Raw genomic sequence first — 22,046 nt, 5'->3', positions numbered from 1 at the left:
ATTCAACTTAAGAAAGCCAATTATTCTAGGAGCTTCATATACTTTTTCTAACAAACGTTGACAGTGAAAAGGATGTTCAATAAACACATAATAAAAACATATTGTTAGCTGCTGTTTATTTATCCAGAATCTTTTTATCTATTAACAGGACTTAGATAAAGCACTGATCTTTCCGATTACTAAAGATTTGTGTCTTATGTGTGATCCAGTGTTGACTCCTGCTGATTGCCTGGACTACTCCCTACAGTTTTCTTGGCAAGATTTCAGAAGTAGTTTGTCATTGCCTTCGTCTTAGGGCTTAAAGGGAATGACTGGCCCAAGGTCATTTAGCTGGTTTCAAGCCCAAGATAGGATTAGAACTCAGTTTCCTGTGTTCTAGCCTGGTGCATTAAATACTACAGTATACTAAAGCAAGTCTACTATAGAATTATGGAGAATTTAAAGAGTTCACAGATTTGCTCTCATGGCTTTATATGCATGCTCTGTGAGAGAAGAAAGCCTCCTTGCAATGTCTCTATTTCTAAAACCAATCACTACGGTGGCAAGCTTGGTGTTTGTGTTGGAGCCTAATTTTTTTTTCCTAAGTGGGCCTTATTTAAAGTACTATGTAGCATATAATTTTTTTTAGGCAGTACAACTAAAGAGAAAGAAATAACAAAACCACGATTTAGGATCTGAATCAAATTTTTTGGGTTTGCTGAGCCAGAATTATCAATGTTGAAGTTGCTTAAACAATTCATTTGGGGTTTCTTCAGCGTCAGTCTGGAACTGAATACCAGGAACTGAATGAAGAATGTTTTCTAGACAAAGCAGGCAACTTGATGATTAAGCTACAATAACCCCCAGAGTTCTTGCATGAACTTTGTACTCAAGACTAAAAAGGAGGAAACAATCTTCTACAAAAATGATGAATCCTGCAGTTTTTGTGCCTGGCTGTGGCTTTTTGGAATCTGAAGTTGTTTCTTCCTTCACATTTTCATTATAGATGCTAGGAGTGAATCAAAGACTTTACCTTATAGGTAAAGGTAAAGGTTCCCCCGCACAGGTGTGCTAGTCGTTTCCAACTCTAGGGGCCGGTGCTCATCTCCGTTTCAAAGCCGAAGAGCCAGCGCTTGTCCGAGGACGTCTCCGTGGTCATGTGGCCGGCATGACTAGACGCCAAAGGCGCACGGAACGCTGTTACCTTCCCACCGTAGTGGTCCCTATTTTCCTACTTGCATTTTTACCTGCTTTCGAACTGCTAGGTTGGCAGAAGCTGGGACGAGTAACAGGCGCTCACTCTGCTACGCGGCACTCAGGATTCGACCCGCCAAACTGCCGACCTTCTGATCGACAAGCTCAGTGTCCTAACCCACTGAGCCACCGCGTCCCTTGCACCTTATAGGTAGTCCTCAGTTTATAATCACAATTGGTACCGTATTTAATGTAATGTTAAATACATTTGCCTGACTATAAAAGATAATTTGTCATGGTCATTAAGTGTATCGCTACAGTTGTTAAGTAAATCTAATTTCCCTACTGACTTAGCATGTTGGAAGCACCCTGAAAAGGACGATAATGCTGATCATGTCACCCCAAAACCATCATAAATACATGCCCGTTGCCAAGTTCCTGAATTTTAATCACATGACCAGGGGATGTTACGACAGTCATAAGTGCAAGGATCAGTTATAAGTCAATTTCTCAGCATTTGTTGTAACTTCAGACGGTCATTAAACAAATGATTGTAAGTCGAGGACTCCCTGTAGATGTGTTTTCTTCTGAAGTTTAGAATCCTGGAAGAACTAGTTAAGCCAGCAGAATAATTTTGAGAATCAAAAGTCATGCTCCATGTAAATATGTAGCTGCAACACTTTTTCAAAGACATAATAGTTAATACCTCTGGGATTTTTCATGCATACATTTATAGCTACAGCATAATTGTATTTTTTTTCTTTGAAAAGTTGAACTCATAAATCTGCATTTGAATTTTTTTTTCTTGTGCCCCAGAAGCTTGGAGATGATTTGGAGGAGGGAAATTTTTTATTTTATTTATTTATTTTTATTACACTTATATCCCGCCCTTCTCCGAAGACTCAGGGCGGCTTTTCTTTTTTTGATATACCGGGAATCAAACTAGATTCTACATGCAGATATAAGAGGAGATAAACCCCTCTTTGGATAGCTTTTCATATAGGTATCCTAAACTGGAATGAAAAAACCCATATGTGCCTGAATGTGTGAACACATTCATTGTATTTATGGCTTAGGCTTTAGCTTTCAAAAGCTGCCCTGGAGAAGTTAAGTGAAAACAGATAGAGAGAAGCAGTTCTTTTAACTTTTCTTGTGTTAGTTGTGTCATAATGGGTTGAGTGGTCAGGTACTTTTTGATAAAATTACATGGGTCTCCATTTTGTTTGAAGATGTTGGGTAGGCAATCTGTTTCCTTTTTTTGGTGTCCTGGGTTGCTGCACTACATTTGTACTCAACTGAATAGTGTACAGACTACACATGGTTGTATATGTGAAAGTGCTAGAATTTATAGCATCATTTGCATACAGAAGCAGATGGCAATGAGCTATATATAGCAAAAATCCAGAATGATTCCCCCCCCCAGCACTGCTATCTTGTTAAATTCATGGTTTTGTACATATAAGAACATGTAACACTTCAGTACTGTCTCTTTACAGGCAAAAGAGCAGCTTGTAGAGAGGAATTTACTGACTGAGCAGTTTTTTCTTTATTTAATACTAGAAAGAATTCAAATACCCTTTCTGCAAAAAGGTCAAATTAAAATCCCTTACCTGCTCAGATGCCAGCCTTCCAGACTGAGCTGAATCCAGTTCTCCAGGAATCCCATTTCAAGGGTCAATTTTAGTATCTATGCAGTATCACTTTGACACCATTTCACAGCCTTTTCATCTTGGGAGACCAGCTGAACCAGATGTTACTGCCAGCATAAGTAAATGAGGCTGGCATGGTTGCTCAATGCTTGTTGATCTGAGCCTTTCATATTTAATCTTCACACATTGTTCTATCTGCCTTAATTCATCAATCTTAGTAATTTACTTTGCCTGACATGCTTGTTTTACCTCTAAAAAATGGGCTCATTGGCAGCATTAATTCATCAGTTGGTTTAGCCATGAGTTTAGCCATGGCTGAGTTTACCCACCAGCCATTATGTAACCATTTGCAGTAGTACATGTGACCCAGTTCAGTAGGTATATATGTATGTATGTAATTATGATAAATTCTTAACGTAAGTTACTTCAGTTCTATTGTAATTCTGGGATTGTTGTTCTGTGGAAGTGTGAAAGAAGCAGCCCTCAGAATTCTTAAGATTCAAGTTCTTCTTTAGGACTGTTTTTTATTCCAACAATACAGGTATTTACTCTTGAATGCATGAGTACAAGAGTTAGGTTATACCTTGTCCAGAAATGATTATTATAGGGTTTATTTTCGTTCGTGACCAAATAAAATCTGAAAGTGAAAAGTGTGGCTTAACAACTGAGCAGGTTGTGGATAACCAAGCACAATTAACTGTCCAAATTAACTGTCCTTGTGGAACAGACATCTATTTGGGCTTTGTAATTTCTTGTTATATTAATTCCCATAATAAACAAGTTGTTGCACTAGGCCATTTTAGTTTTTTGATTGCACCAGAGTTTCATAATTGAAATATGGATAACTCTATGGTTATGTGTAGCCATTTTTATTGGTGTCCGGTACTCACTGTTTTCATTTGAAAATATGTGTTTTGAGTTCAATTGTGTCAAAACTGAGGACACAAATAAAAGATAGTGCTAGTGAATTGTGCAACAGAAAGGTGAGAGTTAAAGAAATGGAATCTATCATTCCCAATTGAAGTCCATATTTTTGAAGTGCACTCCTGGGGAGGCAGATACACATGTTTAGATCACAGGATGTAATAACCAGATTATTTTCCTTGAATCAGCATTTTTTTCCACCCACAGAAATAGATTACAAGATACAGCAACAATTCTCTTTTTCTTTTTCTTGAGAGATAAGAAGTGGCAGAGCTACACGTTAAACGTAATTCGTGTTGAGCCAGCCTGTATTCTCAATGAGGGTGTGTTTCCCATCATCTTACTCCTCTCCTGCCTGTCCCACGTTTACTTAAAGTTTAGCAATACCATGCAACATCAGAGTGGCTCTAATTTCCAATTGTCTGGAACCAGAATTTGAAACCAGCAGTTTCAGGTTTGCAGTCACATTTTGCCTCATAAACCTTTTGAATTGGAACTTTGTGTATGGGAAAAATCATACCTATGATTTCCTGTGGAAACCCAGTTGTCTGGATTTGCAGATCCATTAGTACAATTTGCAGGACATGCTTTAACAGTCTGTTGTGTACTCCTAACCAAGCCAACAAATTCTAGAAATTAACCCAGAAGGATTAGTTTAGCCTAAAATAGTTGAGGCACTTCGGGGCTCAGCTAACTCAGTCAATTGTGTCATCCAAATATGGATATGAAAGTTATCAGAAGGTTAAATAGCCATTCCTGCATTTGAGACCAAGATATCCTAGAACAGTCCCACAAATGTGACACCTTGTTGCTCATCATTTCTCTCCTCCCTAGAGCAATGGGGTGATATGGCATATGCTAAGTTTGCTGTTATTTTATTATTCTTCCAGGTTTCTCCACCAGGGGAAAAAAAACTCAGTGAAGGGCATTTCTTTAGAAGAATCAGTAGGTGTGAAAAAAAGTTAAGTCCTCAGTGAGCTCCCATTTTCAAATGAAAATCTCTACAGTTATCAGAAATATTTATATTTTGGAAGCAGCAGATGCTCAACTATTACCTTGGATTCTAGCAAAGGCTGTATTTCAGTTTTTTGCACAGAGTGCCGTTTTGCTCTCCAGATGGACTACGAAGTACACCAGGCAATCTGTCCATTACTTTCCTGTTTTATTTGAGGGACCAATACCATTCTTTTAAATGGAGTGCAGCATGTGTTTGGGTATCTTAAGTGCAGTAGCAGCCTGGCGGTGCATAACTCAGGCATAACTAGGCATAACTCAGTTAACTCTAATGCATTTTGAATGAAAGCACAGAGACTAACTGGTGTTTTAATATGGTGTTAATATTTCTCCAGGAGATGCAATTGGCTATTAAGTCAGCCTTAAATGTTGCTGAAGGAAGAACTAAATGACAAGAAACTTCTTGGCATAATACTCCACACTGAACAGTAAAAGGCAAATGGCTCTCTTCAATATCTGGAAAAAAAATCTAGCACGAGTTTTCACCAGCCTCAAAATAACTGCAGTTCACATATATGCAGATTTTAAATTGGTGTTTTAAGTGCTTTTTTTCCTGTAAAAGACCGGGCTTCCATTGTATTGTTTGGGCCTCATTCAATGTTGCCAACTGACCAGGAAAAATCCTGCTGTGACCTGTTTTGGGGTGTCTGTGTTTACAGCAGCTTAATTTATAAAAAAAGAATAATAAAAACAGAAAAGAGAAATCTTCTCTCTGCATGAAGCACATAATTGTTACTTGCTAATGTCTGCAGACTGGTTAAAGGCACAAAAGTAGCAATCAAGTGAAAAAGCTGGGCAACCTTCAGCCCGGATAAATTCCATGGCTTGAATAATTGGATCTAAGAACTGCTTTGCTTTTTGATCCTGTCATGAATTATGCACAGATTTGCTAGGAAGGACTTGAAGGAACATAGTTTCTCCCTCCATCTTTAGGCTGAATACAAATATAGTATTAATAACATTTGTGTCTTGGAATGTACTACCTGATTGTATCTGTGCCAAAGAAAGATGGTACTCTGCCACTGCAGAGAAAGACCCTGTAATAATTGAAATTACGTAATATTATGCCTCAAAATGAATGAAGGGTCCTTGTTGTTTTGCTGGTCTGTCCCTCCACTCCATCAGCTGATTTCTTTCGGGGGTGAATAAAGAGCTGAATATTTTACCGAGTAAAGCCTATCCCCCCTCCTTCAATTTCTGGCCTCTTGGGAAAGAGCTGGGGCAGAGTAGCAGAACCTCTTGAAGCAGTCAGGACTCTCAGCCTGTCCAGCAAAGGACAGTTCACTGCCAGCAGTTAGTACCACAGTTCCCATTTCTTCAAAATTCAATCTTTCTTCCCAAAGAATTTCCTGAAGACGGATTTGTTCTTCTGGCTAGGTGAAGCACCTTGGTTTTGCTCACCTACCATTTCTCGAGCTCCACCAGGAGTAGCTATGAAGGAGTGGCAACGGGGCCGGGGAGGAGTAGTTGGAGTCTGCTCACCAATGTACAGAGTAACAGAGTAGTTGTTGGGTTCTTTAGACTTCGATAAAGGTGTGATCTTCTGATATGTAGCTGAAAGAGAGGGGGGGGGGAATCTTTATTATTTTTTATAATATCAATGGAATCGCCTGGCAACTCCAATTTTAGTACTTGTGCCTTATCACCAGGCCATGAATTATGAAAATTACATATACTGTACCCGCTTCTTTACTAGCAGTTACAAAACACAGGACACTTGCCTATGGCACTGTTTCAACTCCCCAAACCTTCTAAAGCATTTTGGACACATGATCCCTTCTTTGCTAACTTCGGTAGATGAAATAGAGATTGGACCAATCAGTGCTCCCTCCAAACTGATTGGAAGGAGAGTGCAAAAATCACCTGTCAGTGCCCCCCACACACACACATTAAAGCCAGGCATCTTTTTTCAACAGGTTGAGTGCAGGGCTGGTATATATGTGTGGGTAACATGTAGTGGCTTGCTTGAGCACAGAGACTGGGAGGTAGGGTGAATCAAGCAAGGCTTCGTGTGAACCACTGATATAATCAGAGAAAAATCAAGCTGGATAGTTTTATTTTCAGAGGTAGTGAAACTGATTAGAAAGATCGACTTGGCTGGTAGGGCTGCCTGTGAAGTCTACTAGCTAATCCTTGTCCAGGTGGCAGGAAGTAAGCCAGTCAAGACTTCCTTGAGTGAATGAGAAATGTCCCCAACAGCCTGTCCTCAAACCTTGTGGAGTTTCTGTGATGACAAAATGAAAGTTGTTGTCGATTCCAGCTGCTCTGAAGCCAAGTTGGAAGAAAATGGTCTTGGCTGCCCCAGTAAGAGGACATTGAGGGAGGTGGCAATGTAGTAAAATGTTGAGCAAAAAATGCCCAAAGAGCAGAGTGAAGAGAGTCAGCAACTCTACTTCTTATTTCAGCAAGGACTAGGTTCCATTAAAGATGGAGTGAGGAAGCTTAAAGAGGGAGAAAGTGGCTGGGATCATAAGGAGAAAATTAAGAGCCTTGGTGGAGCAGTGGGCTAATGCCTCCTTAAGTAAGACCAGCTGCCTGCAATTAGTGCAGGTTCACATCCCACCAGGCTCAAGGTTGACTCAGCCTTCCATCCTTCCGAGGTAGGTAAAATGAGGACCCAGATTGTTGGGGGCAATTAAGCTGACTTTGTAATAATGCCGCTTGGGGTGTGTGTGAAAGCCCTAATAAGCAGGCATATACATAGAATGAAGGCTACTGCTAAGCTTGTAAGCCGCCCTGAGTCTTCGGAGAAGGGCGGGATATAAATGGAATTAAAATAAATAAATAAATAAAAAATAACAGCCTTTCCCTATTGCACTAATGAAGTTACCTAGTATGGGTAATGAAAGGCCGGCAAGAAACAAGCAAGCTCAGAGAGCACCAAGAACCCCTCATTTCAACCCTGAGTTACAAATATTCTCCTTTATTGAAGTCTTCCATAGCCTTGAGCTCTCACTAACAGCTTGAGGACTATTATTGCCAAAATTCTCAGGCATCACAGACTGTACTAATCAGGAAATGACCACAAATATGGTGCTACTTCCTTCTTCTCTTGATATCTGGAGTATTTCTAGTGTTCAAATTCAGCTTTGGGAACAGTGAACAAGGAATGAATATCTGGCCCCTGAGAAACTTCAGGGTGCACTTGGTTTCCAGTCTGGGCCTGCTGACACCTCCTTCACACTTAGGACAATTACTTGTTGATGAGCATTTTGCTCTTCCATTACCATTAATCAGATTTCAGAAATAACCTTTTCAAAATTGCCTCTGACAGTTGCTTCTGGAAGACATTTGTCAAAGTATAAGCATGCATTTGCCATTCAGGAATAGTCACAGTTCCTTTTATCAGAGGTAAAATACATATCTTGAGGACTGAATGACTGAGCATATTATCATTCTGAAATGACAGTTATATGCATCTTAAGAAAGTTAAGACAGGTCTGGATTTACTGATAAATCTAGAGATCTGCAATTTTATCAACAATATTTCAATGTATTTCTTTTTCTGACTAAAAAAAGAAAATGCCATTTACTTTTGGTTCTCTGCTCACAACCAGTTATTGGAGCAGAATTATTTAATTTTAAAGATATGTTTTCCATACTAGGCCCCATTGTAAATCTAGTATTCCTCCTGTGTAATCAAAGTCTGCTCCACCTTGTTTAAAGCACATTAAAGTGAGAAGTGTATTTCAAAATCAAAACAAATGGATCTGACTCCAAAAGTGTGCTCCTGGCACCTAGTGGAGATTTTAAGCAATAAACTTGTTAGTTGAAAATAACCTTGACTTCTAACTGAAATGATATAGTCTGAAAATAGCATTATGATGTCATGTTAGTCACTGTAGACACATTTTAATGGCAGACCTTTGAGCTGCATTTGAACATAAGGAAATGGGTTTAATAGCTGATTAGCTGTACAAACAGTTAGAAAGACAGGGGGAAAATAGTCTTAGCAACACTTATTTATTTCTTTGACAGTGCCTATAGACAGAGTCATTCTATCAATGCTGTGCATAACCAAATCAATAATTACACCTAATAACTCAGGGGAGTGTTTCTTTATAGATATGCATGTCACACCTGAGGTGAACGAATATGATCGCCTCTTGCTTGTCACCAGTCCACAGTCATCTTCCTGACAGAACGGAGTCTCTTGTGACCGTGCTGACTCCAAAGGAGGAGAACGCTGCTTTAGATTCTGTTCTGTGGTATAAATAGGTGCAGCTCTGAGGCCATTTCCTAGACCTAGAAGGAGAAACACACCGAATTAAGGCTAAATATTCCAATCATGTATCTCAGAGTGCTAGTTGTAGCTTTTAAAGCCCTGCCAGGGTTGGATCAGATGCTTATGTGATATCAGATATTAGCTTTGGCACTGATTATGTAACATTTACTGTGATGAAGACCAAGAAATAAGCTTAGGACATGTATGTGTGTGTGGGGGGGGTGTTGCGTGTGGGTGAGTGGGAAAGACTGATAATGTTGTGATTCAGGGTCAGCCTGTGGGTTCGGCAGTTGGGTCGGACGACTCAGAGGAGGAGGAGGGGGGTGTTGAAGAGCTTGCTGAGGGGATTGGACAGCTTGATGAGAGCCCCCAGCAAGGCCCCTCTCATCTGGTCACGATGCAGACCCAGCTGTGTGAGCCTGACAGCGTGGATGAAGATGACCCACAGCTGGCCCTGTTCAAGGACGCCCGACGCAGGAGGCAGTCAGTCAGGAGTAAACAGAGGAAGGCAATGGGGCACCTCGGAAGGAGGCACAGAGAGGCCATGCCCTGAACTGTATTTAAGGGGAATGTGTGGGAGGGCTGGTTTGCTAAAGGCAACCGCTTGGATTGTTCCTGCTTCTTAGCTCGTGTTTTATGGTTGGTGTCTTGTCTTGCTCTGTTTTATGTGAATAAATTTGGCAGGCGTAATTCCAGCCTCTTGCCGTTTGTAAAAGGGTTGTCCCTGCCTTTTCTGCAGGGCCGGTAGCAGGCTGGTACAGAACAGATAAGCCATGATTTGGTTAAATATGATTAGCTAGCTCCACCCAATATGTAAAATCAAACCAAAACAATCCACCTTATAACTTAGTATGTTAAATAAAGCAAGAGAATACACAATCTGGGATCAGGGCAAGTGATAGCACTAATTTTAAAAACAAAAGGAAAAGAACCATGGTTCTTTTCAGTTCAGCCATTGTGCATATACGTGTGTACACAGTACACTAATTTGGTTCTTTTGTAGATAGAAGCTCTTTCTCCAGCTGTCAGCAATCACAGTTTGGGGGTTTGTTCATATACTGTAGATGTCTCTTCCTTGGAGGAAAAACTTCTGTCTCAGTGGATTCCTTTTAAACACTTAGTTCAGCCCAGCAAAGGTCTGTATGGAAATGGCCATTTCTGCTGCCTTTGCCAGTTTCTCCAAGACTTCAAAAGTCCAAAATAAATTAAAAAGATGCTTAAATGGGGTCTATGTGTTTAGTTATTACCTGTCCTCTACAGCTGTAGCTTTTGAAGGATGCTCTCATATGGTGCTTTGATTGAGAAGACAGGAACTTTTTACACTATACTTTATTTAAAGAACTTCTTCACTGGGTAGCTTAGCAATATTACTATACTAAAGATAAAGGTAGTGTCTTTCAGATCAAGATCAACCTTTGGTGACTTCATCGATTTTTGGCAGCAAATAGTTCATCACTCTTTCCTTTAATGATGTTTTGGGTCTGTACTTGTATTGTCCCATCCAATTATTTACTAGACCCATCCTTGTTTAGTTCAGGGTCTAGAGGAGCCCAAGTTGTCTAACTGCTGATACTACAATAATAATCTACTGAGGTTGTCAGGAAAATGCTCTTGAAAATCTGCAGTAAGCTCCATATTTACCTGTAGTATCCACTGGTTCATTGCGAGCACTATAAGGTAACTGCAGCTTTACGCTTGACTTGGGCAGAAATCTGATTTCTTGACTCTTAGTTGGAAGCTTTTTCTGAAAGCTCTGGAAGTGGGAAACTCCTTGGCCAGGAATTGCACTAAAAAAAGGGGGTGGGGGTGGAGGGTGGAAATAGGAAAGTGGATTAAAATCCGAACTTGCAGAGTGCTATGCTGCATCTTTCAGGCAATGCTTAATCGTAGATTGTCTTTTCCATAAAGCAAACAGAGCTGCTTTATTCATAGGCACCAGTTTAGGATATCTCAATTAATTTCATTTGGTCCACTCGCAAGTTTTTATGTGGCTGAAAGTAAACCAGCACACTGCATGTTAATAAGAAGTGGGCATTAGAGATGCTTCTAATAATGTAGAGGCTGGAAAGTCACACAGGAAGGAAAAAGCAAGGAAACTACAGTGATAATCTTAATTCAATCTGAACAAAATGCATTGCCAAATATTAAAAACTGTCGTTAATCTAATCTCTCCAGATGTGCTAGACTGCAATCCCCATCAGCTCCATCTGGCATGGCCATAACTTTACATTTAGGAATCCTAGAGCCTGGATATTCTAAGTACCTTGACAGAGTATTGCATTTTTAAAAAGCAAGCACCAAAATATTTATAGGGATACTGTATCAGTTTGTGAATTCTCAAAAAGTTTCTGCACTCTCCTCTGCAAAACTGCACAGTATTGTAGCCAGGTGGCTTGAACTTCTTACCTAACCACAGAGCCCATCCCTTGAGCAGGCTGAGATGATGATGGGAAGAAATCCATTTCAGGTAAACCTTGGAGCATATGAAAGCAGTCATTTCAGATATCACATTTTAAAATAAAACCATTCAAGTAGTTCAAAAAGAGGTCTCATATCCAAGCAAACCTATGACAAAGGTCTACTTCTTACACTTCAGAGTAAAAAAAGAAAAGCAAGAAAGAACAGAGTGCTGTAGTCTCTCTGATGAGCATATTGGAATGATACATGAATTTTAAAGCACTTTCGTTCTTCTTTACTTTTGTAGTTTGGCTCAAACGTGAAATGTGCACAGTAGCTCATGTATGAGCCACTGTTGTTATACTGTTACACACAAGGAGCTGAGCCTAGGAGATTGTTTCGTTTTAGCTTCATCTCCCACAAATAAATCCCAATATTTTAGTGAATTTTCCCTAAAATATTAAAATTAGCCCATGTTAGAATCTTAGGTTTGATACAGGTTCAGTAAGATACGTAGTGAGGGAAGATAAAAGTTGTTAGATTCTCTGCTTAGGCCAATTTCTATATTCAGTCTTACCTGAGTTTTGCTGTAATTTGGTGACCCATTCTTTCATGAGTGGTTCAGTTGGAGCTCTGAGAAGATACTTGGAGCCATCATTCAACCTGTGTGAGAGAAGACGTATTATGGTATCAAACTTCAAGGTAGATCAGATTAAGAATTCATTGCTAAGTAACTCAGTACTACTTACTGTAAAGCTATAGTAACAAAATCTTATAAATCTGAACGTGCTTCCTCCTCTGTCCCTTCATCTTCATGAGATCTAGGGAGGGTCTTGTCTGAGATGTTTACTTAGGATACTTTCCTGCCCTGGACTCAGTCCTCTTTTATCTGATTGTTGTCTTGGTAGTGGCTCTTTCTCCTGTCTGTCAAGGCCATTCCCTCTGCCTTCTACATATGATGTTGTAAAGAATACTGTATAATTTTGGAGACTGGTCTAGACAACTCCATAGAATAATTTCCAGTTCTTTTTAATCCTAAGACATCTGTCAATAGAACTATTAGATGATAGCTGGCTACATTCCAGATTTCACTGGGAATTAAGGCATAAGTAATAGGTAGAAATAACTTATCTACCTTAAACATTACTACCAGTGAAGAGATGGGGATGATTGAAAGCAGTATGTGAAGAGGAACCAATTTGTGCTGGAATTCTGGGGGGGGAAAAAGTTGATCTTGCTCTCTTCAGGAAATTCATTGGCACTATGGGTTGTCCTAGAAATCTGATGGGGAGGTATGACAAACTGCTTGTGTCCTTCCTAAGCAACTGAACACAGTGAATGTGTTCCACTGTTGGCATGTTGGGGTATCTACAAAAATTATATAAAGGACAGCACCTTTTCCAAATGCCCAGTCAGAGAATGAAAATTTCCAATTCTAACAGTACATATACCTGAAAGTACCAAATGCATCCAGCTACCTCATACAGGAATGGAAAAACTGATGCTACTCACTGTAATGTGAAACAATTGCTCTTTTTGGTGTATTCTGTTTCCAGGGTGCAAACAGCTCCAGACAAGTTCATTGGTAGGGCCATCACAGAGCTCTGCTATGCAAAGAAGGCAAACATAAAGTCCCCACACTTGAAAATATTGCTTCTAACTATAGCTATGGCTAGTACATATTTAATCAGGAAAAAGCTTAAATGGCAAACTGAAGAAAGGAATGATCCAGGATTTTGTTTCTCATTTCTACTGATTTAGACCAGGGCTCTCCAACCTTGGCCACTTTAAGACTTGTGGACCTCAACTCCCAGAATTCTTTAGCCAGCCTTGTAGGCTGTAGAATTCTGGGACTTGAAGTCCACAAGTCTTAAAGGGCCAAGGTTGGAGACCTCTGATAGACACAATGCAAAATGCAAGGATCTCTTTGTGATCATGTTCACTCGTCTTGCTTAATGGATCAACTCAGTATTCTAATCTAAGAGAGCCAATGCAGGTGCTTCTATTCTATGAAAGTTTTGTGAGTTTTAATCAGTGCTGTTTATAATTGCAATTCAGTTTCAGTTTCAATGCAGCTTTGGGTAATTTGTATTCTGTTATGCTTTATGACCGTACTAGGATACACGTCATTTTAAGTTTTATTTTGGCAAAAATACCATTTATTTCTAAAACTAAGTCAACAAAAACAGTATAAAGTGTTCTCAAGTAGATATACGTAATGACCTTGTTCATGCAGAAGTCATTGGGTGAAGGATTATAAAGAATATAAAATGGTGGAGAAACAAATTCAAGCAGAATTAAAAAGGAGAACATCAACACTGTTAAATGTCTGGCAGAGACCTTTTTATATTATACCTATTCCATTTCTCAAGGAGAAAAACTATGTGATTGCTAGGGGTACAAAAAGACTTGATGATGGCATATAATCAATCATGGAAGCATTCCATTTTGTGTGTTTCTCTCTCTTTTTCTCTCTCTTTCACCAGCTATTACCTTGAGGGTATCTTTCTTGTCCTGGTAAAAGCACAAAGTTTGCCTCATCAGAACTGTGTGAAATGTGTTCCAGGAGCGACTATTTGCCTGAAAGAAAAAAAAGGGCAAGGTCAGATCTAAAACAGATGAAGATTGGTCTGTACATAAAGTAGCACAAGTATGAAACCTCTTTTATCCAAACTTGCTTTTAGAATACAGGTAGTCCTCAACTTACAACCATTTGTTGAATGACCAAAGTTACAAGCCATACAGTCCTTTCAACAGTTCCAAGAAGACTCCACGCCCATTTGCATTACTCAGGTGATCCTGAGGACACCAATAAACCTCCAGGTGGCCTCAATGACTCTCTAAAAGTATACAAATGATCAGCTGTCTGCAAGGAGTATAAATCCTTCCATTCGCCACTATCCAGTCAGAGCTGAAGTAGCTTCTTGGATGAGAAGTGAAAACAAGAAAGTCCAGTTGCCTCTTGAAAAAGCATCCTTGGGATTATAAAGCACTGAAAAAAAATGAGTTACATATGACCTGTCCTGGCACTTTTAACCTTTGCAGCATCCCCACAGTCATACAATCATATTTTGGGTGCTTGGCAACCAGCATATATTTATGATGGCTGCAGCATTCCGCAGTAACGTGATCAGCCCTTGTGACTTTCCCAGCTGGCCTCCAACAAGCAAAGTCAATGTGGGAAGCTGGATTCACCCAATGACTATGGGATTCACTTCACAACTGCAGTGATTCCCTTAACAGACACGGAAAAAATAAAATAAAAAATACTGTAAAATTAGGAGCTTAGCAATGGAAATTCTGGTCCCAGCTGTAAGCTGTAAGTTGAGGACTACCTGTAAACTCTCTCCTAAAACATGGGCCAACAGAAACAACCAGCGTCAGAGAGCTCCTTCAGGACATGAAGAGCTATATAATTGGCACCAAGCAAATAAAGTATGGGTGATTCCCTGGTAATAATTTCCCACTCCATGTCTGGTTTGAATCAAACTAGTTTTTAACCTTATTTTAGCTGACAAACTATGGGTTATACTTATCCTGAAAACTCAGATCATTTCTTCCTTTGGTTTATATTTGAATGATCTCATTGAAAAACTTTTGGAGCTGTATCAACGTTACTGACAACATATCACTACAAGACTAGATGAGATTGTTTCAATGTGGCAATTGACAACCCTCGTTGTTTGGATCTGCAGACAAGCACCAGCAAGAAATAAAAAAAGAAATTAACATACTTTCCCTTTCTCCATATAAATACCTTTCTGCCCCCTGCCTGCAACAGGTTCTTTCTTTCCAGAGGTCCTTCCATCATCTGAAGTTCCAATTTACTTGGAAGAGTCTAGAAAAAGACAGATGATAATATATAGTCTCCTAAAAACATTTTTTTAAAAAAACCCCAATCTCTTGCAAAGGAACTCAAGGCGTTTTTGTATCACTTTCCCCAAAATGAGCCTTGGTGGAGCAGTGGGCTGATGCCTCCTTAAGTAACACCAGCTGCCTGCAATTAGTGCAGGTTCGCATCCCACCAGGCTCAAGGTTGACTCAGCCTTCCATCCTTCCGAGGTAGGTAAAATGAGGACCCAGATTGTTGGGGGCAATTAAGCTGACTTTGTAATAATGCCGCTTGGGGTGTGTGTGTGAAAGCCCTAATAAGCAGGCATATACATAGAATGAAGGCTACTGCTAAGCTTGTAAGCCGCCCTGAGTCTTCAGAGAAGGGCGGGATATAAATGGAATTAAAAAAAAATGGAGCCAAAGGGTGGGAGAATGTTTTTTTTCCCTAGACAAACTTGCTACAGTACTAACCTTAGCTTAGTTAAGTAAGTAAATTCCAGGTGTGCTTGTCTACCATAGCTATCATCTTCCAGCTACACGGAATGGGCCAAATTGACTCGTGTTGATGAACATCACACTCAGACACACCTGTAGGGCTCAGTGTCCACAGCAATCTACTTTAAAAAGTGTGAGTTTTGCATTAGCGAGAAGATAAATCTATCAATTCTTTTGGGGACATTTGAAAAAGAATCGCAGAAGTTTAAATGTTAGATAAAACGAAGTTATAGTTTTAACATAGTTTTTCCTATCCCACCCCTTGAAAGCCAATCATCCTCACCTTGCTAACACTTTTGCTTTCTTCTTGGAATTTCTGTTGATCTGCTGGACTTATTTTTTGCAGTGACAATTCTCCGGGTGAAGCTGCTGCTTCTTTATTTAGCTCCTGGCAAATAGATATATCTGCTTTGCTGCACTGATTTGGTCCGTTTTTCCTCTTGTCAACCCCAAGACCGGTCCTCCTTTCTCCTTCTGAATTCTGTAACATTTCAGCAGAAGCGGGAAGCTTGAATTTCGCTATCAACCAATTATCTGCAGATGTCAGGAGAAGCTTTCCAACTGAACTGCCCATGGTTTGTTCTTTGTCCCTCTTTTTCCCTCCGACATCTGACCCTTTTTGATGCTTCTCCATATTATTCCATATGGCCTGCAGCTCTTCTTCCTCCTCCTCAAACATCTCACGAGCAGGATGACGCACCTCTGCTGCCAGGTCTTGCAACTTTGCTCCTTTGGTTACCTCTGCCCATGGAGTCAAATTGAAAGGGCAAAGTTCTGGGTTACTCAGAGTGTTTTCCTCATAGCCCAACTCACAATCAAGCTTAGAAGGTTCGGTGGGGGATTTATGTCCCAAGTGCAGAAATGAAGGCGGGTGTCTTGACGTGCTTTCTTCAGAGCACTGGGCATTTTCTTTTTTGGGTATCTCGTCCACTAAAGGATCTTTAATTCTGGTTAGATGAGAAACTACATCAGGGTTGCTTGTAGATTCAGCAGAGGAAGGCTTCAATTTCAACCTCAAAGCTTCTTGAACTTTGACTCTCTTGTCATCTACACCTTTTACTTGCTTCTCTTTGGAGGTATCCATTCTACCCAGTGAGGCAGCTAGTTTATCCCATTCCAAACCTATCTGCTCATGAAGTGCACCGATATGAGATGGTTTATTCTGCTTGAAATAAAAAAAATCGTCACTGGAATTGTTCTGACTTGCAGGATGCAGCCTCACCTCTTCACTAGAAGCAACAGAGTAAGCTTTCTGCCTACCATAGCTTGGGTTGATGTTCACTTCTTCAAAGCAAGTGCCTTTCTTAGTCTTGGGGAGCTTATGAGAAACATCCTCTACTCCTGTGTGCTTTGAATGCATTACTTGCTGTCCTCTTATGGTTTCATTTTCCAGGCTGATACTGGTCTCATGTGACTTTGCCTCTTCTGTACTCCTTTGGGCCACGTGTTTCACCTGGTTTTCTCCCTTCCTTTCTGCTACCTCTTTCTTTGCTACCTTGACAATATCATGGACATTTCTAAGAGCACTGAGGTCCTTGGGAAGTTCCAGGCTCAAAACAGATCCCAGGGAAAGATGCTGACATGTGTTCATCTTTTCTGTGGATGAGTGGTGACTATGGAGACTTTTGTCTTGTTTCAGGAACGTGCACTTTCCAGATGTTTCTCTAGCTAAATCACATTCAGCATCAATAGCCCGTTCTAGCGGATTCCTCACGTAATCCATCAGCTCTCTTTGTGGTAAGGACAATGCCTGCAGGACTTGCACCCTCCGGCTGCATCTAGGTGGCCAAGTGTTATGCTTCCCTTCTTGCAGACAATTTGCTTTTGTACCCATAATCCTTTGTGGAGTGAGCCACTGAATATCTACTGCCCTTGCTTTGGCTTTTCCATTTGGGCTTTTTGAGGAGCAGCTGGAACTAATCTTGGGGAATGTGTGAGAGGTTGCTTTGCTCCATTCTACCCTGGAAAATGGGAAAGAAGGAACTCTGGGAGGCTCTAGTTTAACAGATTCTGGTATGAAGGATGAATTTCCAAAGTTGGCGTCTTGATTTCTACATCCATCTTTCTCCTTCACATGTAGATAGGTGCTCACCTGTAAAACGTGGTAAGTAAAGTAAAGAACATCTTTTAGCTGCATGAAGCTGCTGGAGTCTAAACCAACTATTTAGGATAGCACAGCAGCAAACTTGCATTCCTACAACCTTATTTAAAGGCATGCACTGGCACATGCTTTCTTCTGCCAAATGTTTATTCGCTCTTCACTGAAAGACCCATTCATGCAATCCCCCCCCCCCCAAAATGGACAATGCACTTCAGGTTTATTAATTTTCTTACCAACTGAAACTCTAGCTATTCTAGTTTACTTCATTTTATTATTCCAGGCTTTTCAGGAAGGGAGGAAGTGTTGGGCAGAACTTAAATGTAGAGGAACCATTACCAAATGCATCTCAAAGCATTTCAGTATAGATGATGTACTGCCTACTTTCAATTCATTTCAACATTCAAACTATCAACAGAGTACTAAAAACATCTAATGGGTTAAGTCAAAGCGATTAGCTGAAAGAGGCATTGGCCATTTCCCAGAAATAAAATAATTTCTCCTGTCCATATCTTAGCTCAAAATTCAGTATACTGCAGGACTCATTTGTTGATTCTTTTTCCTTTGCAAACCCATTTGCTCCTTCATACTGGGATCTAAATTACATACTGTTCCTCATCCTAGTATATCTTCCGTTAATTTGTAAATCTGCATAGTAGGTGATACCAGTCCACCATTTTCAATAGTTACACAGAACAGAGAACCTTCATGAATGTAGGGACTAACAGCAGAAACTGTGTAGGCTTCAATTACTGAAGATGCAAGATGCCCAGGAGAACAAATACAGCATATAGAGAGAGCTTGGATAAAATACAACATACAGTATTTAAGAGCTGTGGTGGCGCAGTGGTTAGAATTCAGCATTGCAGGCTAACTCTGCTCACACTGCCAAGAGTTCGAATCCTTTGATCCTGACCGGCTCAAGGTTGACTTAGCATTTCACCCTTACAAGGTCAGTAAAATGAGGACCCAGATTGTTGGGGGCAATATGCTGACTCTGTAAACTGCTTAGAGAGGGCTATAAAGCACTACGAAGCAGTATATGAGGCTAAGTGCTATTGCTATTTAAAGTCCTATGGGAGCAGTTTTCATGGGACATATTGGGATATGAGATGGAAACTTTAATGCAACTCTTATGTATTCATGCCTTTATACACTGTGCCCTTGGAAAAAGTGCCTGCCTGATTCCTAACATGGATAACCGTAAATCAACACAGGAGTTAACTATGAGGAGTAGCAATGAGCTAGTTAGTCAAGGACCTTGCAACATGCAGCCATGTGCTCTAACATGCATCCCTGGTCCTCACTCCTTCATTCCTACCTCACAGCAATTTTACCTCTTTCGCATGCTGATGGTACAGCCTTTTCTTTCTTTTTAAACTACCCAAAGTATTTCCTAAAAGTCCCTGGCAACGTTTCCAAAATGTTTTACAGGCTGAGGGTTTAATTTCAGAGAGCTGGATATTAGGAAGGAAACAAAAATGGAAAGTGAAGGAGTAGTAACGACAACCTACAACAGCCAGCAGAGAAGTGAAAGTGCAGAAAGTCAGTTGGTGCCACATAAAAAGACTATGCTAGATGTAGGAATGGCAGCTGTTTATGTAAGAAGCAGAAAACAAAACTGGCTTCCTTGATCCATACTGCGTATTAATGCCCTATTGCTCAGTCATGAAGTTCCAAATTTTCCGCTGATGTTAGGTGATCCCCGACTTGACATTCTTAGCTGGATATTTTCTCACATTAGAAATTCTTACCTCCTATCACTCTTGAACAGGGGTGTCAAACTGCCAGCTCGCGGGCCGGATGCGTCATCTGGAAGCCGCGCCCACCCTACCGCCGGCAATGGCAAAACCGTCCTGATACGTTGCGTGACGTCATGTGACGTCGCGAGTTTGACATGTCTGCTCTAGAATGATGCATTCAGGAACTTTTAAGATGTGTGAACTTCAGCGCCCAAAATTCATGCTGACTAGGGAATTTTGGGAGTTAAAAGTCCACACATCTTAAAAGTTGCCAAGGTTGAAAAACACTGCTGCAGAGGCAGCGTTATATTTATTGAATTTGGCAATTAAGCACATATATCTCTTTGGCAAGGAAATGTCCGTGCCTTACCTTGTGTGAAGTCTCTTGCCCTACAGTTGGTGAAGATGCACTCTGCCTTGCTGCAGCCTTTTTCTCCCCTTCCTTTTCAATGCTCAAGATCAAGCTGACTGTGCTACCCAAACTGCCAGGGGCTGCTCGTGGCACAAGTAACACTGGGGTCTCTGAGGGTTCTAGAACTAGAGTTCCCTTGGGGACGTCCACCTCAAAGGGTAAACCATTTCCTGATTCTTCCAAGCTCTGCTTGTACCCTGGAAGAACATTTAGTGCAAATGCAGTGGAGACTGGTTCATTCTGTTGTTTATGATACTCTCCTGCTGAACATTTCATTAACACCTTAGAGTGCAGGATACCATCTGTTTCAATCACAGCAGCTCTAGAATCGCGTTCAATCTAGGGAGTAAGAAAACACAGTAAATAAGCTGCAGTGGATCATTTATTTTCTTCCTTCAGCTTGAATGCATTGTTATTTTTTCTGAACTGGGTTCTCCTTCCTTCTTGCCTGTACAGGTTTCTATGCATTAAGTTACTATGAACTGGACATAAGATCATGGCCTATTCAGAAAATTAGAATGTGTTTGTAAATTCTGCCATCGTTATTGAATCCGGGGAAGGGATTGGTTCCTCATTCTGTGTTGTGGTTGGTTCACACACAGGAGGCAAAAGACCAGCTGGGCAAGTCTGCTGCAAATTTGGAGACACTCCACTTAAGTGAACAAGTGCCTTACATATGAAACTAGGCTATTTACCTCAATCTCCTGTGCTAGAGTTTTTCAGGAGGGGAAAAAAAAAACCCAGCAACTAAAAATCTATTCTGATGGCAAGTATCAACCAACAGCTCAATTTACCTAAATATAATAGGAATGGAGACCATAGAGAAAAGTTCCACTGCTGTATTGATTCTTGGAGAGTTTTAATCTGAATGTGCAAAAATTTACTTAAAACAAGCATAGCAAAACTTAAATGGGAAAACTCCAACATTGGAGAAAGGCAGCAAATAGACACAGGGCACGGTCGTTGCTCTTCTTATTGGAAAGGAATCAGATTAAGAAATGGGAGTATGAGAGCCAAGATGATGGTTATTTAAAAATCTTAATATAGTCATAATTATACTTCTAAGGGCTTCTTCAGTGATGTTTTGACAACTTCTCAGTCTAGCCCCCAGTTCTCAACTATCCGTAGTCACTATCCAAGGCTGGTCCAGATAGCTTTCTTCCTTAAAACAATTATCTCCTTCCAAGTACAGTACAGGTGAGCAAAGGGCCCTGAAAAGAATTGCACGCTCCTTCCAGTTTCTGAGACTTTAAGAGACCAGAATAAATTAGGTTGAAAAGGGGAAGAAGGCAATAACAAAGGATCCCGGTGATTAGCTCCTGCACTTTTTCTACAGCAGCATTTTTTTAAAGGATGTAAACACAGCCATGAGACGTAGAATATCCATTTCTATTTTTGGTAACAAAACATCGATAGAGGTACATATATCCTTTGGGCAGATGTCCTCATCTTTATCAAAATAGAGTGGACTGGTACTTTGTCTATAAATCCTAGAATGAGAAGCTGTTGTCAAAGCAACAGAATTGGGTTATTTAAGAATTCTGAGCCCTGCTGGTGATACACTTGATTATTATTATTTTTTTTTATAAATCCAGATGCATACTGCATACTGCAGTCATGATTCACTGCATACTATGAGCCCATTGTACCGATCCAAACACAAGCTTACGTATGTGGGGCAATATTCTAAAACCAAATTGTTCTCCTGTATCTCACCCCTCTGCCTAGATCAGGGGTTTGCAACCTTGACAACTTTAAGACTTGTGCACTTCAGCTATGCTGGTTGAGGAATTCTGGGAGCTGAAGTCCACAAGTCTTAAAGTTTTCAAGGTTGCAGACCCCTGGCCTAGATAGGTGCTTTGATTGGTGGAGCCAATCAAAAGAACTATTGAATCAGAACATGCATTTTAATGAACAGTGAATTTACTAGTCTAGTTAATGTTTTTGCAGTTACATCAGGAGCACTTTTATGTCACCACTGTTTTCACTGTCAGTGTTCTCAGACGTTTGAAGGTGACCCATCTTTACTTTTGCCCATTTAAAAAGCTGAGGACAAGAAGTGAAAATTGTTTCCCCATCTTGA

At 40.4% G+C, this 22,046-nt stretch overlaps 1 protein-coding gene across 1 annotated transcript; it reads right to left on the bottom strand.

Moving 5' to 3' along the window:
• Positions 1–4,900: 4,900 nt before the first annotated feature.
• On the bottom strand, positions 4,901–20,198 carry LOC308660182 (uncharacterized protein). The gene is made up of 10 exons (XM_081314413.1): positions 19,922–20,198; positions 15,995–17,803; positions 15,140–15,220; positions 13,876–13,962; positions 12,895–12,986; positions 11,960–12,045; positions 11,392–11,458; positions 10,627–10,772; positions 8,841–9,005; positions 4,901–6,314 (listed from the first exon to the last, which is right to left on the bottom strand). Exons 2-10 carry the CDS (start codon positions 17,543–17,545, stop codon positions 6,085–6,087), a joined length of 2,505 nt encoding a protein of 834 aa, XP_081170539.1. The 5' UTR covers positions 17,546–17,803; positions 19,922–20,198; the 3' UTR covers positions 4,901–6,084.
• Between the last annotated feature and the right edge of the window lie 1,848 nt (positions 20,199–22,046).

The sequence above is a fragment of the Vipera berus genome (assembly GCF_964194415.1).
Source record: "Vipera berus genome assembly, chromosome: 1".
Classification (NCBI taxonomy): domain Eukaryota; kingdom Metazoa; phylum Chordata; class Lepidosauria; order Squamata; family Viperidae; genus Vipera; species Vipera berus.
Note: the sequence above shows the minus strand (reverse complement) of the source record. Positions and strands in the feature narration are given on the sequence as shown.